We start from the raw sequence: 18,940 nt of genomic DNA on the forward strand, positions 1-18,940 counted from the left end.
TATATATATATATCATCACTATTTCTAAAACAAGCTGCTGTGATGCTTACACCTCTGATGAAATGTCCCAAGTGTGGATTTATTTTGATACCAAGTTTATTTAAGTAGAGTTTGTAAATGCTGAGATACACTCAAATATACAGTATTTTAGATATTTTGAGCAGAAACAGAAAAAGACTGGGGCTGAGGATGTTAAATTACTGTGAAATCTGCACACAATGTACATTGAACATTATGCAATTTTTGTATTTGTGCAACKTTAGAGCAYRTGTGTCAAATCAAAGGCCCGCGGGCCAAATCTGACCCTCGTTAACATTTTGTCCAGCCCTCAAAGGTAATAAAAATGTTTAAATGTGAAATAGTTGTATGGTTTCCTTTTTTTCCCACTGTATTTAGTGCCTTCCTCTCATGACAGCTGGCCAACTTTCAAGCAATGAAAATCARGTTTGAATGTTTTAGTAATATTTGATTTTAATGTGAAACAGTCGACTTTAACTATATTTTTCTGTTTTGTCTTCTCATTTTAAAGTCAAATAATTGGATTTTTTTACCTAATTCGCTGCATTGCAATGAAATGTACAGTGTCTCTAAGATATAAGAAATGAAAAAGTTGTTGATTCAAAGCAAGGCAAATGAAATGAATGCTAATGTTTCTTTCTAAATGTATTTTTTATTTGTTCAGCTCTAAATGCTGCTTAAAACATAATTTGCAAAAGATAATTTGTATTTCTATAATATTAATTTGTTATGGCATTTTTACAGAAATTGGCCCTTGACTTGTACCATGTTTTGAGTTTTAGCCCCCGTGTTTAACTGTTCCTGGTTTAGAGGAAACCAGCTRGTGTGGAGAGAGTATTTTGACATCTTATTCTTCTCAGTTTAATCCAAAAATATTTAGCACTTTCATTTCAGTCATGTTTTTCATTCATGCTAGTTCTCAGAATTTTTTAATTTTTTATATATCTTGCAGACAAAAAAAAAGTTCAATCAAATGTATGAAAGGTCACTCACCGTGGCGTCCTCTCCAGACAGAACCCCGGGGTTTTTGCTCAGGTCCAGATGTAGCAGAGAGTTAGAGTAGTCGTCACATGAACACAGAGCCTGGGACAGAGAGACAACACCTAACAGGGAGAGAGAAACATAAACAGGTGGTAAACGAGGAGTAAAAAAAAAGAGAAGAAATGCATCATTGAGCTTTTCATTCATCTGAGGATGACTTTATTTTAGTGGACCAAATCCTAACTCCCCAGCAACCACAGAAGATAAACATAAAAACAGAAGGCATGAAGCAAACTTTGCGAGAAATGTGAAATTAAATAGACCCATATGAGCTCAGTTGGCTTACTCACATCTAAAGCTACCTCAGAAAAAAAAAGTAAGAAAAAAAAGAAATCATTATCACCCTGTAGTTTCCAAGTGCACCCTGCAACCCAAACAAAGATGCTTCCCCCAAATCAGATCAGTGCACTATTACAACCCACGGGCTCAACGGAGGCCCCCCTTCATTAAATTTCTCCTGYTGCAACTCTGATGCAAAAACAAAGCATACCACGGCAAGTGCAGGATCAAATATAAATGGCGTCGAAGAGATCTCTGGCTGTGGCAACATACAGCAGAATCTATCAGTCTGTGTCCTGGTTAGTCTCTGATTCAACAGGGATCCTCAGCAGCAGGTGGAGGAGGAGGGATCTGTTCGGCTGTTTTGAAGTGCGTTATGTGGAAGAGGCAGCTACTGTATGTGTTGTTCGAACGCAGGCAAAGATTTAAGCTTTTAATCCCTTAATTTGTAGCGATTAAGAGGGGAAATTAGAAAGAAGAGGGGACAGAATGCCTAATCCACCCTTTTTCATCTATTAGCTGCTTGATTCTGCCACGAGTTGCGACTGTTGAAGGCTATCAAGATGACCCGAGCATGTCCGTTTATAGAAAGATCGTGTGAGAGCGCGTGTTGGCGCACGTGTAGGTGTTTCATTGTTAGGAGACAGAAGGAAGAGGAGGTGAGAGATCTATAAATATTTAACAAAAAGTGGTCAGCCGCTGCAAAGTCATCCCAACGCACACCCGTCAAGGTCGGCCGCATCAGAACCAGCTGAATCACCGCGTCAACCCACGGGCTTTCCAAATCCCCTCCCCCACCCCATCTGTAACATACACTCTCTGAATAACAAGGTGTGTGTGATGAAMGTTATACTGTAGCTCTGAAGTCAGATTCAACATGTTCTCAGAGTAAACAAGTTAAAAATACAGTTTTATGCACAAAAATGTGCAAAAATGTAAAATCAATCCCATCTTGTCACAGTGTGTGTCTATCTGAGTACTTGGTTAGTAGTTTATTTATTCTCAGTGTTTTCTCTGTGAATCCCTGCTTTTTTTTCCATTCGGCTTCACTTGTCAGTCCCTGCCTCAGCCTCGCCCTCGCTCTCCAGCTCCTCATGTCTCCTCCAGGTGTTCTTTCGTTTACACCTCATTAGTTTGTCTTTATATTCCGTCTCGTGTCCTCAGTGTTTGTTGGTGCGTTGTGCCGTCTTCCCCAGCCGTGTGCTTCATGCCTCTGAATTCATAGTTTCCCTTTGAGTGAGAAATCGCTGCCCTGTCAGCGTTTTTGTTAACAAAGAGTTCTTGTTTATTTCGAATCCACCAAGTTTTGCCTGTTTCCTGGGTTCATCAACTCTTTCACCCCAACCCGTTCACAAGAAAGAAAGGAATAACTTGCAACTACTAAAAGTTTTCTGAAAAGCACTTGATTATCAGTAATTTTGAACATTTCTTAAGAAGTTTTGTTGGCCTGAACTGATGAACATCATGAGCGTGCCAAGAACAAAAGGCACAAAAGAAACTATTGCTGCTGCCCATCTATCTGGGAACTGATACAGCAACGTTTTGAAACAATTTAAAGTCCAAAATTTCAAAACAGAGGAAAAACTCTTCGGTGGGAAACATCCTAGAATCTTAACATCCATGCCAACGCTAGGATCAAAGTTATTGTTATTTGCTCAGCAAGTTTGCAAAAGCAAAACTTGAGAGCTTCGTCTCAGACTCTACAAGACTTAGACAACATTTTACTTTCTGTGGTTTATGACTGAGCAGTTTGAAAACGAAAAGCAAAACCCTGACTGAGCATGTATGATTTGTTCAGAAAAGCTACCAGATTAAAAAAAATATGATTTTCTCCATTAACAACATGCTTCATGTGCAAAGATGACTTTAGAGAAAATGAATGCTTTCTGAAACAGTTCAAGACATCAGTGAAGAATTTTGATCCAAATGTACAACTGTACATTTGGTGGAAACCCAATACACGTTAAGGTCTTTTTTTATGAATTCAAGGATTCGGCCAATTTTAAATGAGGTAACTTTTATTCTTGTAAGAAGGAACACACATTGAATGCACAGTACAGATGGTGTTCAGAGGTGTTGCTTCTCTGAACCATTCTTTAGAACTTTCCCAAAAGCAACCGAATTGATTTTTTTTCTGTACTTTTCCCATTAGTTGCCCTTTGGACATCCTGTCTTATGGGGTTTTATGCAGTCTTCTTCCTTGAACTTCTGGTATATGAAGAATTGATCCACTTCCTGCTCTAGGTTAGCTTAGCCAAAGGGTCATAAACACATTAACCTCTTAAGCCCCAAGGTACAAGGGGCAAAACTGCATTTTCTATTTATTTTACATCCTGTAATTTTAGGATCTGTCATTTAAACATGGACATGTTTGGTATCCACAGAAACCCCAAACTCTTGGTGAAAAGCTTATAAAGGCAGTTTATAAATAACCAAACACAGTTAACGCCACAAGCAGTTGAATCAGACAAATACAATGGGAAATAGTGACGAATCTGTAAAAATATTCTCATCTCCTTTGGCTTTTTAAAATGCAAATCAAAGCAAATGCCAAAATATAGTTTTCTGAAATTATTTTTAAAATTAGTTTTAGCAGTGCCATTGACTTGTTTGGTGGACTGGATGATGGAAGTTTGAAGAATATTGAAAATTTAGAAAATTATCCATTTCATAACTAACTAAACCCAAAATCAATTTTATTTTCACAGAAAAACTGTTTTAATTGTGCCTAAAGGGTATTACCCAGTGGTGGACAGCGCTAATCCAAAAATTAGCTCTGCAATTTCTAGAGCACTTATGATAATATTTAGGTCTGCAACTTCAAAAGCACTTATGCCATAGAAAAATTAGAAGAAGTTAATTTTATAGTGCAAGTTCAATTTGAGACATACTGGCTGGCAACAATTCATGTACAATATATGCACAACACTGCCAATTAGCGGTGTATGAACTCTTTTACAACATTTCTACAACCGCCGATTGCTGGGGATATGATATCCTGAAACAGACCTTTAGCTTCTGGTGTAAAAATGAAAAAGTTGTTGAGGATTGCTAGTTCGTCTGCTTCTTTGTCTTTTTCTTTTGTTTGTTGTAGATTTTTCATTCAAAAAAAGCATCAATAAAGTAATTTTAAAACTGTTTATTGGAAAACTGAAGCGATGCATTCTGGGTACATGACGGATTTGATTTGTGACGGGAAACGAAAGTACGGAGTACAGGAAACTATCTTCCCTTCAAAATAAGAGCTTGGATTTTAAAGTTTGCCATGTAGTTGCTCCAGTTGATCACTAGATGTCAGTCTTCACCAGCATAACATCTTTAGACCATTTCTGAGTCTCTAACACTGTTGGCTGATTTGCTTCAACCAATTATATCAAGTATTGAGCTCCAGCGTTTAAGCTTTATTTTTTTTAAAAAATGAGCTCCGATTGTAAAGTAAAATAAATCAACACATACAAAATTTTAGTACGGATTACAAACTACTGTTTTTGCTATTGCCTTCCTGCTATATAAGCAGACACAAAGCATTGTGGGAAATGAGAACCTTGACCGAAAGCAACAGTCAGCAAGGATGTATACCTTTCCAATAAGTGTGTTTATCTGGGAGGGGTGCTGTTGGATAGATCATGTGTGTTGTGATTCATTGACAACCATACCTTCAGCTGTTCAAGATAATGATGACTGGTAAATAATTAGTTATTAGCAGTAGGCTACTGCATTTTAATTTTAGAAAGCGCAAATCCACTTATGAAATATAAAAATTAGTAAGACCGCTAAAGTGCTAACTAAATATTTAAGTCCGCAATTAGCGGATTTGCGCATCAGCGGGCTGGTGCCCACCACTGGTATTATCTTTATAATTCTGTGCTAATTTTAACATTTTTGTGTAAATTTGTTTAATTCTGCAACAGTTTGTTCAAAAACCATCGTTGTGTTGCCCTCTATGGGTTGAACAGTGGCTAGTGCAGTTCAATTTTCCAATTGCTTAAAACGGTACATGCTTACGTCACAGCTCCCATGTTCGGGTATAAAAAAATGTTCATTCACAGACACACCACTGCAGCAAGTCAGGGGTTGGAATGTGGAACACTACAATGAAAATCCACAACCAAATTCTGGACATAGTCTCAATCACACTCTGTAGGGGTGAGCGTTGTTATCTTGGAGGATAGAGTTTGGTCCCTGACTGTGGAGATATAGGATTGTCAATCAGGCACCTCACCTGGGGGCACAAGAAGCTCAAAACAAGCCTCAATATCATCAGCAAAGAAAGATGTTTGGCAGAGAAGATTTGGCTTTTTTTTTGTTCATGTGCACAACCCACATACTCAGCTCTACTGCTCATCCCACAAATGTGCGTTTCTTCCAAATGTGGCACCATTTAAAGTGGAAATTAACAGGCTTTCCAACAGCATAAGATTTATTGCCAAGAAGCATTGTTACAACAAAGAAATCATCTACCAAACACTACTTTCCTTACTGTTTGTGCCAAGTTTACATTGTAACTACTTTAGGGAGAGAAATTCAGAATGAAAGACTGTCTCTAAACCACATGAGACTTGAATTATGACCGATCAAAAAGATTTCCCAGCTGTCAGTCTTTAAGTTCCTTGTTTAATTAAAAAGTAAAAGAAAAAAACACAACATAGTGAGATAAAAGGAGTGAACCAGAGTTCATCCACTGTGATATTAGAACAGGGTTTTCCAGAGTTCACTCTTCACCCACACTGTCACATGGTTTGTTAATCTTGGTGCACCTTCAACAATATTTTTAACACATTTGTTTAGTTTTAAGGCCTGAAATGCTTCTGTTTTCTGTGACTGCTTGTGAATACATCTCTTTTTCTTTTTAAATTTGGCCTCAGCTGTTTTGAAGCTCTTCAGGACTCAGAGTATGACTGCGAGTTGTCAATCAGTTTTCTCTGATGATGAACTGCCTGACAGAAAATACACAAGAATCAGATGAAATGACAGGTTTGTACAAGCCTAATTCAGATTTGAGTCAGGTTCTCTCCAATATTCTATTCAATGAAAACAGCTGGACAACTCAATTTCAAAACAAACTGAAATCTTTCAACATTGCAGGACTTCATTGATTTGAACACAAAATCTTTGAAAGTTGCATCATATAGTGAATTTAAAAAAGGTTGAGTAGGTTTTCTCGTCACACAGCAAAAACTAAAATCAGAAATTACATAAGATGAGAGTATTTTTGGTGTGCGTTAAAAAAATATATTTTATGTTTTTATGTCTGAGCATTTCACACACACACACACACACACACACACACACACACNCACACACACACACACACACACACACACACACACACACACACACACACACACACACGTTTGTTCTTGAACCCCATGGGGACCTGAATTCTATTCATTTTTGTAGACTTTATAGCCTAACCCTGACCCCTGAAATTAACCTCACAGGAACTTCCCTGACCCTTAAACTAACCTAAACCGTGGTCCTAAACCCCACACGCGTAATTTGCATTTGGACCCGTGGGGACCTGGCATTGGTCCCCATGATTCACTTCGGTCCCCACGAGGCTTCTTTACTTTGAGAAAATTGTCCCCACATTGTAGGATTTTAAAAAAAGAAAAAAAAATACTATTACAATTCAAAAAGTAAAAAAAACAATATAAATATACATTGTCAACTCTACTAACTGCATCAATAATGAAAAAAATGTCACCCACCACCTTGCATGTCAACAATTTAAACAATGCTTTTGTGAGATCTGTTAGCACATAATGTATAATTGTTGTTTTCAAAAATGACTGAGCTTTTGCTGTTTTTGAATTGGTTGATCAACCGTGGTTGCATCTTGAACCAGGTTGGCTTCAAAACTCTGTCAGTTGTAGATGTTCATCCAATGATTACTTTCTGAGAAACAGTGGGTCCTGAGATATTTTGCTGGCAGATGGCAGACAAACAAATAAACACAAACACAGGCAACTACATGATCTCTCACTTTTTATGATGGTGGGTGATAATCAGTCCAGTGTTCAGATGTGTCACTTTGATTTACTTAGTTTGTCAGTTGGTCAAGTTTTGTCATTTTTTCATCTTTTAGCGAATATTTATTCCTTTCAACCACAGAGCAACTGTTACTCATTTACAATTGTTTTTACCCATTTGGTTTGACCTTGTTGTTTGTCTGCTATGTGTGTCCCAGTGATGGACTTGCAACCTGTCCAGGACCCCCCACGACCAAGAAAGAAAGCAGCAGGTAAAAGTGATGATGGATACATGTTGAACCCTTTCCTACTCAAAATGGACTTTGTTGTCATAACTTCAGATTATTGTCTAGTTACGTCATTCAATTTATTTTGTCCTTTAAATATGCTGCACCTAAAATAAAATAACATAATCAAACGCAGAGTATGTGATTTCTCTGATATAATCTTTCAATAATGCAAGATAAAGAAGATAAAGTATTCTTTTAGCTGACAAATTCCTATCTGCATTGCTTCAAATACATTTTCTCTCAACTTTTAAAATACCATGAATAATACATAACAGTATAAATAAATTTGAATATACAGACAACACATGAATAATTTCCTTTTTCCATTTAACTTTAATTTGCATGAACTGGTCCTTTAAACGTCCTAGGACAGGAGATGCTGTGATGTGTAAAAATATTTATGAAAATAATTCCGCAAAATAATTATCTATCTTTTTAAATTATTTTTAAATATGCCCAGGTTGTGTAAGAAAATGTTCATGGCAATTTTAGATATGTGGTTATTTACATCAAGTGATGGGAAGCTTTTTATATTAATTCAAGTTGATCATGAAAAGGGGTAATTTGTGTCTCAGACTTATATCCTTTATTATATTTATTGTTAAAGGGCTAAGACCATGTGTTTCTCAGGCATAGTGTTCATTTCTATACCATAAAAAAGTAACTATGCCAACTTCAGTTGTTATGAAAAGGCTGTTTATATGTGTAAATCAAAAATTTATTTGACTTCACATCACTTCTGTCTCTTTAAGAACCTCCTACCGATTACATCACATCCATTTTTGCATCACTACAGCTTACAACCTGTAGCATTGTAGCCTATTTTGTTTTAATAATAATAATAATAAAAAGCAGCAACATTAAACAATATTGGTTTTGGACAATGTCAGCTCAGGATAAAACTGAAACGTACTTTTGGACGGGAAAGTACATTTTTTGAAGAACCGCAGCGAGTAGAGAGACGACGTCTCAGCTTGCAGATACACACACACACACACACACACACACACACGCACATTAATGTTAAGCTAATTTATTTTTTACTAAAATGTGGTGTAAGCCAGCTAAAGAGCACAGATCATAATACAAGTTATGAATGCTAACCGTAAATCACAGATATACCAAACCACCAAACAAAACAATGTGAGTTATTTTTATTTTAGTGATAATCTTATTATTAGTCCACTGTTAAATTACCTTTTGTTCATAAAGCTATCATCTGTAAAGTGGCTAGCACAAAAATATAAATACATACTTATTTTTCGTCTGAGGCTTACTTCCGTAAATGAAATCAAAACATTTCTTAAGAACCGTGTCATCCTTGGCATTTGAAAATCCATTTCCTCAAAGGCATTTTTTAATCAGAAAAGGACAGGACTGAGAAGTAGTTAGTATTACGAGCGTTTCACCAGCTGTTTGCTAGTTGTTGCTGCTGATAGCCTGCAGGAGTCGCGGGGGAGGTGTGCTCTGTGATGTGGAAGCTCAGGGGGAGACACGGCCCAGAGGAGGAGCTGCACCTAAAAGGCAGTTCTAGGGCCAACCAGCTAGTTTTGTTCTCCTGAATGACTGCCTCAGGACAGTAGGGTTTCTCAAACATGCAGGAATGATAACATTATGACATGATATAAAGCTCAAAAAAGGTGATTTTACATGATATTTTCCCTTTAAGCAGGCTGTGAATGGTTGAACTGGAACAAACTTAAAAAGCAAATCTGACTTTTACAATTAAATATTAAAAACCCAGAATGCTGTTGACAGATACAAAGTTGTATGTTACCTGCAGGACTTCACAGGCAATTACAGCAACAAAAATAATGTCAGTTTATTCAAAATAAAAATGCCAAAAACATATAATAAAAGGCTTTAATAAATTTAAAATAAAAAAACAAAATATCCATTTGTAGGATTTTCATCTGTACAAAAATAATCCTCAATAAACAGCAGTCATATTCATGGGTGATTTTGTTATCTCAGATAAAAACAACTGGGACACTGGCTAAAATCTCATATAAGTATTAGCGTGGAAAAAATGATTCTGATTCTGGCCTGATTATTATATATAGATGGATAATCCAGCACATTCACTGCTCTGTTTATCAGAGGGAGTAAATCCAAAAGCAGCTGCATGTGGGACAGTTGGACAGCATGGGCTCAAACTGAAGAGTTTACTTTCTGTGGTTGTGACCGACAGAAGAAGGTCAGCCACTAGGAGTCACTTATATTTAAAGGAGCATGCCTACCTTTTGAGGAGAGGGAGGTTTTGGAGAGGTTCAGGAGGCGCAGGCCCTTGTTGAGGCGACAGATCTGTTGTATCAGATTGGCAACTCCTGAAACACACACACACACAAAAACACGACGAAACAATGAGAGACTCTGAGCACAAGTTCTGAAAGGATGACTAAACATAAACACACAAATCAGTATAAAAAAAAGCAAAACATAAGGAAATCTTAATGGGTTTTGAAAAACAGCAGTGGATTCAATTTTGTTAAATAAATAAATAAATGGCAGAGAGCAAAAAAGAAAAATGTGGTTGAAAAGTCATTCAATACAAATATATACAGTATATATATACAGTATATATATATATATATATACTGTATATATATATACATGTACATATATGTATACATTTATATATATACATACAAATATATACAGTATATATATATATATATATATATATATATATATATATATATATATATATATATATATACATAGCTTTACTAAGCTTTTACTTCAAGTACAAAAATAGTAATAATTGCAAAAGACTCATAAAAAATGTTCTACAGTCTCCCACATACACAGATGGACCTGACAAAGCCAGACAGGGACCATATGCCAAAGCAAATTATGCAACTCAAAGCTTCAGTTCAGCATCCTGTAAAACAGACTGAAGCCATGAAGATAATCAAAGAAATGTCTGCTTAAAAAAAGGATTACAATATGTTTTTCCTGGTTCCTTTAACTCCCTGCAATAGCAATTTTAGATAATAAGTCTTCTTAAAAGTCTAAATAAATTAAAGGTAGCAAATTAGCAAAAAATCTTGTGATTTATTGTTCTGTCTCAAACAAACCTGAACTGAACCATCCGTCTTTTAATAATGTGTGTACTACTGAAAAACAACGCATAGGGACAGCCATCTCAGCAGTCTGTGCTACTGAGGTCAAAGTTTATGCCACCATCTTGGTAGGTGCTACATGCCACACACATGCAACAAACTACATCTGAGGCAATGAAACCTAATCTCAGCCAGGGAGCACAACGTTTAGCCAACTTGGAATAATTTTGGAACCTGCATTTCAAAGCACACAGTTGGTAATTAGATCATACATTTTTAGGATTGTGACCTTTTTAAATTCTGGCTATGCTCAATTTGTTCATAAAAAGTGCAGCAATCGACCTATACTGAAGCTTCACAAATCAAATGTATGTTTCACCAATCACACACTTGGTTTTAAATATTCTACAATTAGTGTAGAGTTCAGATTTGAAGTTTCTGTTTTACGTGATTTAGTTTTTAAACTACCTTACAGTAGATTAAAAATGCTCAAACTACAGTAGGTGGAAGTGTTCTTTAGTCATTTGTGAAAACCAATTTTTTTCTTTTCATAAGTCTACAAGTTTTTTTCTTGTAAATTTATGACTTCACAATGTCAGAAATTATTTTTTCAAATATTAAACATTTCTGTCTTTAATCATGGAAATTTCAGTTTGTTCTCACAAATTCGTGACTTTTGAAGCTCATAGAATTTCCTTGTTTTTTTTTCTTGAAAATTTTTGGCGGAGATTTACTCCATTTTTTGTTTTCATCTGCAAAATGGCCCTAATATAGCCCTATAAGGAAGGAGAGCCACCTTGTTCTCAATAAAAGAAATCTCTTTAAAGTCATTGTGTAATGCTTAAATTCTAACTCATTAAGTACCCGGTATCGGTAAGCACCCAAACCCAAGGTAATCGGTTTGAGAAAAACTGGTAGTAGGACAACCATTACATCCTGTTGTCACAATACACACATATATGTATATGAATGCATGCTTAACATTCATTTAAGTAAGGTGAGACGCTTTCTGTTCATTTTTTGATTAATGACACAGAATTCAGCATGCATAAAGGATTGGATTCGCCATGTAAACAACACATAGTGGTATGTGTAGCACTTAGCAACATGGTGGCTACAACTCTTAATTTGGTAGCCATTCTAGTGTACTTCTATTTCAGTTGTGTGTACATTTATCCTACTGAATACGAATTTGTCCGAACATTTTTTTTTAATATGAAGGGTTCTCAGATCTCCCAAAAACAAACATCCAGATGCACGCCTCTCTACCCACTGTGTTGTTTTGTCATTACAACAGGTGTTGCTGCCACACACACATGCACACGCACACCTGTGTGTTTTGCTGAAAACTGTGGCAGGCATGAGCAAGAAAAAACAGTTCTTGGGCAACAGAATGGAGGACTCCACCTCCACTAAATTAAAAAAAGGAGATTTTTTGAAAAACATGAGACAGATGTACGACTCTTTGACCTCCTTAGAATATTTGATTGGTCATGTTGGACAATCTGCATTAGTGTGAGGAGGACAAAATAAAGAAAATAGACCCAGCAAAAGGAGTGACTGGATGTGTGTCGGGGGTCGGCTGCAAATCACTGAATTTGTGGAAAAGCTGCTTTTGTTCCAGATCAACAAGAATTTGAGAGCTGGAGATGCGGGCTAAGGAACTGCACAAAGTTGCAAGAACTTCACAAGAGGGAGCAGTGGCAACAGGTGTAGGAGATTTCATCAGGGGAAGTGGAGGTACTCACTCTGAGTGCAATCATAAAGGTGTGCAGGATGTGGAATAAAATACAAAGCTTCTGAGCACATCAGTCAAATAAAGCTGTCGCCACAAACACAAATCTGCACGACGATGTTACGGCTCTTTCTTTGCAACATTTTGCAGTGACACAACTACAGTAACTTACAAAATTTAAATTATTGTAAAACATTATAAAAATTAGGTCTATTTGACTGACTGCACCAGATTTTTGTGCCAAAATCTGGTGTAGTTGTAGCTTTGACTCACAACACATATTCTAAACGTGACATTTTGCCTTTAATGTAATTTTGAAGGTTTGACCAAAGCGGCTTCAAGTGTTTCGTTTCTCAACATAAAAATATTTTAGTCTAAAACTCGAATAAAAGGTGGCAGATTTAATTAATATTTCACCTTTTTGCTTTTAGCATTGTCGTTTGGAACAAACAGCATCTCTGTTGACTGATGATTCAAATGAGTAATTTATTTTTTTATTCAAATTTTCTTCATTTTTTCAAAATAGTTTTGCACACAAACTTATTTGATACAAATCATCTGTTTGAATGATTCATTTAATTTTTGGAGAGTTGACTGTATAAACATGTTTGCGGCTGCTGCTATTTTGTGGCTGTAATTAAAATAAAAAGTCTGCACGCTGTCAATACCGATAAACACACATCCACGCGCCAGGGGGTGATTAGTGTGAGTGCAAAGAATCTAATGAGGGAAGTAGAAGTGACAAGTGCCAGACAGGAGGGCAGAAATTAGCTAATGAGGGATGCTAGCATGTGTGCAAAGCCTGACCCTGGCTTACAGAAACACAGCTCTAAACCCTCAATCTGCCACTGTTCGTCTTTGTTTGTCAAAGTAGTAGGAGGATGAAATTTATCTAGGCTGCTTCTGTGCACAGGCAGAGGTGTAAAAAGTGATTTAAAAAAATGCCTTTTCTCCGCCCCCCTCCAACATCCTTTATAGTCTTATAACAAGAAAAGCAGATGAGAGAAAAATAAAAATAAAAAAGGAACGGCGATGAAAATGCAGCAAGGACAGAGATTGATTCTGAACTCTTTGAAAGCAGACAAAAGAAACACTCAAGTAACAGCAGAAGAACAATCAGCGATGCCCGGAAAGAGAAGGCAGTGGGAGGCAGAGAGAGTTCACAGAGTCGGTACCTTGGTTGTCTAGTGTGTTATGAGCCAGATTGAGAGAGTGAATCACAGAGGCCGGGTTCTCTGACAGAGCAGACGCCATCTTCTGGGGGAAATCCCTGGAGAGAACATGAGAAGGAGAAATTGGATTTTCTGTAAAACTGTATATGTATATACTGGGATCATAAACTGAATGAATCTGTCAAGGCTGATGTCCTGATTTCATCATATTTCACTCCTCTGTTCACTCATGTTTCACTCCTCTGTTTCATCATATTTCACTCCTAAGTTTTACCATTTTAAAAATAAAACTATTTTATTTAGAATCCATTTGTAACCAATGGTGCAGTAAAAAAAGTTATGTTAACAGATAGATGCAATCACATTTTAAAAGGTTTGTTGTTCTTTTGAACATGAAAATAAAAGGTTTTAACTTTTCATTTTTGATTCTGCGTTACCTGATTAAACAGCTACATTCCCTACCAACTAATTCCTGGATTGTGCTGCTTTCCACACGAAAAGAATCACGGCCAAACCCATTTCTAGTTTCAATCACATCAGTAAACACAAACAGCACACAGCATTGCTCCCGTGAACCCATTTCCAGCCAACGTAAGAATTTCAGGAAACCCTCCCCGACCCAAACTGCAAGCAGACAAAGCTCGTCGCTGAATACAGCAGCTTAAGAATCGCATGAGTAAAAACGAAAAGAAAAAATTTGTCTGCTGGCCATGGACTCAACTCTAAATGAATACTAATGCTCGTCCATGTCTGCAGGTTGCCAGCGTTTTCCTACAGATCGTTCATTCACAAGTGCCATAACAAATCAATTAGACAACAAGTGACTAAAAGGATCCTTCCAGGCATGTCTGAATACACAAACCCTCTCATTTTAACAGTAATTTGTGTCTGCTTTTTTTTGTTCCTCTTTTAAAGGTTTTATCATGAATATGTACATATACACAGTATTACTATTTGTTTGTTGAAAAACAAGGTTTCTGATTTTGTATTGTTGTTGACTAATCTTCCTGACTGTAGAATATTTTTTATAGTTTACATCAGTGTTGTATAAAGCACCAGAAAGTGATACTTGAGTAAAAGTACAAGTATCTTACCAAAAACTTACTTTGACAAAAGTTAAAGTCTCCTTTAGGCATATTACTTGAGTAAAGGTCTTAAAGTATCTGATACTTTTTGTACTTAAGTATTAAAAGTAAAAGTATTGATGTAAAATGAGCAGTTAGATTTTCTGTAATGACATTTATTAGGAGGTGGCCTCCCCCAAAAATGACTGTGTTGTAATAAAATAATTAATTTATGTTAAATTTAGGATGCACTAGTCCAGCTGTTTCACTTTATATACATATATCAAGGCTGCACAAACATTTTCACCAAAATGAAAATCTATCTGAGGGCTGCAGCAAAATGCAATTATATAATTCATGAAATACAAATACTTCTTAGGTACAGTCCTTCTATTTTAATGAATATGTCCTGCTGGAGTGTGACATGATTTGTGTACAAACTAATATGGTATCAGAATTTTATACATTTATACTTCTCGTTCAACTACAATTAAATTCACTCTACAGTATTTAGGAGGCACAATTTATATGGATAGTATTTACTTTTTACAATGACAAGCTGGAATGAAAAGAAAACTTAAATAAAAGTAACGACTTTCTACTTCTTGCCTTTTTAGAAAAATGTAGGGAGTAGAAAGTACAGATAAGTGTATGAAAATGTATGAAGTAGAAGTAAAAATAGACTGAAAAATAATTACTTATGTAAAGTACAGATACCCAAAAATTCTACTTAAGTACAGTAAAGAAGTATTTGTACTTAGTTACTTTACAACTCTGGTTTACATAAAACACCAAGAAATGAAAAGTGGTGAACTAAACCAGAAGTGAGCAAAAATATGGTCCAGGGGACAAAAATGGCCTTTGGACAATCTCAATCTGGCCACTTTAAGCGATACAGTATATCTGAGCACCTTAAGTGTGGAATAATGGAAATATTACAAGCAAATAACATAATCCCTTTTGTAAATAGCTCTCTGAAATACCTTTGTTTAGAGAAATATTGATTAGGTCTTGACAGGACAGAGAAGCTAACAGCTAATATGATTAGGTAGAAAACCTAAAAGAAAACCTGTGTTAAGAAAACAATTCAAATCTAATGTACAGAGTAAAAATTTACAGACGTTTGTGAGAATGCTATTTTATTAACCTTTGTGTTGCTCCTAGCAGAAACATCATTATGTTCTTGCTGCAGTTTAGCTGCTGCTCCTGCTTCTCTAAAGCTAACATAACATGTCAAATGATAACTGTTGAGAACCTTTATACAAAACCCCTTGTCACAATATGAACTGTGTATCCTCATAAAAGAATAACACAACCTGAAATAAACTGACAGCCAGCATTTATAGATAAATCTTAAAATTAAAATAGTCTAAATATTTTCCATATTTTCACATTTTATTCCATCAAGGCAATCAACTGTGCATGAATGTGATATYCTACTTTAAAATTGTAACACAGGTGTGTGAAACTCACACAAGGGGGTCAAAATTTAAAACTTCTCTGTCAATATTTATTGAAAAAGATATTGGTTTAACAAGGCTTATAACAACTTATCCTTACACAAATATAAATATAATAATAATATAATATAAATGATTTTGTTTTACACTCTGCTACCAACTTTATTTATTGTTTCTCACTAATAGTCTAAATACTAGACTTTAAAACAAATAAAATCCAAAAAAGATAAAGTGTTGCCTAATGTCATAAGAGGACTGCATTAAACACACACACACACACACACACACACACAAAGAAACAATAAAGCTCTTCTACATTTAAAATATTACGTTTTGGGCCATGATTAAATGTTTATAAGGGTCAGATTTGGCCCATGAGCTTTGAGTTTGACACATGGGCTAAACAAATTATAAAAAGATTGTTTTTTATATCTTTTCAATGTAACTGCCTTGTTATAACGAGACACAGCTCAACAACAATTTGATGTCATGTGACTACGCTTCCATAAAATCTGTCATCTTARACACGTACATCTTAAGTTTTGATCTATGCTCTAAAGTTTTATCTGTTTAATTTGTTAGATCAGTGTTTGTTCTGGTAAAGCGAGATGAAAGAAGCTTAAAAAAGAAAATTGTTGTTGCTCTCTAAATATTTTTTTCTTATCTATTGATTCACAGATAGTAGTATGTTGGATATTTGCTTATCGCTGTGCTTGAGGAGATGAAAAAGTCCTAAAAGTGTGCGACTGAAATAGAAAAACATCAGCATTATAATTCAACGTGGGCCTGTTCAGTTGCATTTATTGGGTMAATATGGCCTTACTGAAACTATTAGTTCCCTGTTGATCAAGATGTGTTTTTATATGAAGAGACTTAAAGAAACCGAAAATGTCATGAAAATTATAACGCATCTTTCACATGGTTTTATTTGTTACACAAACAGCATTCGGACATAGCATCTGGTGTCCTGCACCATGTGTGTGGTTAGTCATCACAAACAAAGAAAGAGACTTTGGTCATTTGCAAAACAAAACTAGAATTCAAAGGATCTGTTCCACACTGTTAGTTTCTTTTAATTGTTGTTTTCCCCTAAAGCAGACACAATGGGAAGGTGTCACGTTGCCAGATTTCTGGTTGGCTTGGTGACAAAGTTATCACATCACACGGACTTCACATGAAAAATACCTTTTGAAACAATCAGATTTCATAAAAAAAACAGTGTTGTATTCTGCATGCACGCTTTTATTTTGGAGGTAAAGGACTTTGCACTGCTACTGCAAAGCATCTGACAAAAAAAAACAAAAAAAAACCTTTTCTATTAGAAGTGATTCACTGTCGGGAAAATATAAAAACTTCAAGGCAGTAAATTATCTCTCCTTGAGGCAGCAAATTAATCTTAATTAAAGCTAAAGAGAAATGCTCTGTTAAATGTTAATCAGCCATCTATTCAAGGTGAAACAACTCGCCAGGTATAATCCAGATTTTTCCTAATGTGTCAGAGGATAAACACTGACTCTGCCATCGACAGAGAAGAGGGAGGCTTTATTGGGCCTTTATTGGATGAAAGAGTGGGGGCTTAAGGGAGGTGAGAGATGAAGGGACAAAAAGGGAGGAGTGAATCGGAAAGGTCAAGACGGCAGAAGAAGGGAGCGGGAGGGGGAGGGGATATTGAGACACGAGGTGAGCTGTGAAAAGGTGAGACACGAGTGGAAATGATGAGACACACAAAAAATAAAAGAGGCAAGAAAAGACTTGAGTAAAAAGGACAAAGAAGGAGAGGCTTTCAGAAAGGAAGATGTGAGGAGAGGAAATTCATTTTGAGGAGAGAGCGGAACCTACGGTTTCAGCGCTGCATTCTCCAGTGTGAGCTCCTCCAGACTGTTGGACTTGCTGATTGTGTGCAGAACCTGGTCCACCACCTCCGACCCCTGATGGGAAACACAACGCACACACACACACACCTGTGACTGCAGGTTTTCAGGGAAGAGAAACTGAAAATAAAATGTTAGGTATGCTGTTATTTTCATTAGCCATTCATCTCTGAACTGTACTTTCAATTAAACCGTAAAATCTTGTCTAATAAGAATTAGGGGAAAAAATGTTAACAAAAAATCCCACTGTGTCTTCTGCAAATTGATTTTAGTCCACAAAAGCTCAAAGTTAATAGAGTTAGCTATTATTGCTGTTATGAAAATTAACAGTGGGAAATCTTCAAACAAGCCAAGGCCAAGTGTCTGTTTATTATTTTGAGTTACTTGAGAGATTAATTAGTAATAAAAATAGTTATTTGTTTTATGACTGTAATATTATCTGGATTATTCATTATACAAGTGTCAGTGCTGTTTATTGCCTGCCACTATGAAAGGCAGGCGATTTTTTTAATTGCTTGTATCTGTGTGTTCAATTGTCTGTGTGTCCATTAGCCAATATCTCATGAACCACTTGACAGACTGTAATGAAACTCCCAGAAAGTAATCACTGTTGTACATCTACAACTGATTAAGTTTTGGAATAAACCTTATTTAGAATGGCCGCCACAGTAAATCAACCATAGCGAACATAAAAAATGGCTATGAGTCAGTCGATTTCACAGATATTAGGCTGTAATTTTGTGGCTGCAGATGACTTCTCTCCAACACAGTCAAACAGAATGGTCAAAAGCTTTGTTAAACATGACAGCATTAAAAGTCAGTGTCCAGCTGTTTATTTGTTAGCAAAAGATCTAATGATTTCCTTAAAGAAATACTATTTTTTAAATTTATTAAAGCAATTCAAAGAGTTGTGCACTGGGGGTTATTATGTAAGTCCCATTTGCATATTTCAATTTTTTACACAGTCAGTTAT

The 18,940-nt window shown here is 36.0% G+C and overlaps 1 protein-coding gene across 7 annotated transcripts in view; it reads right to left on the reverse strand.

Annotated features, from left to right (window-relative positions):
* The window catches only part of carmil3 (capping protein regulator and myosin 1 linker 3), a gene marked incomplete in the record, with an annotated part of 154,774 nt that overhangs the window by 74,118 nt on the left and 61,716 nt on the right, over positions 1 to 18,940 (reverse strand). For all 7 annotated transcript variants that reach the window (XM_014004474.1, XM_014004476.1, XM_014004475.1 and 4 more), the window contains 4 exon segments: positions 1,012 to 1,121; positions 9,841 to 9,927; positions 13,576 to 13,670; positions 17,936 to 18,024. In XM_014004474.1, coding sequence (XP_013859928.1) covers positions 1,012 to 1,121; positions 9,841 to 9,927; positions 13,576 to 13,670; positions 17,936 to 18,024 — 381 coding nt within the window.

Source organism: Austrofundulus limnaeus, unplaced genomic scaffold, assembly GCF_001266775.1.
Source record: "Austrofundulus limnaeus strain Quisiro unplaced genomic scaffold, Austrofundulus_limnaeus-1.0 Scaffold24, whole genome shotgun sequence".
Taxonomy (NCBI): Eukaryota; Metazoa; Chordata; class Actinopteri; order Cyprinodontiformes; family Rivulidae; genus Austrofundulus; species Austrofundulus limnaeus.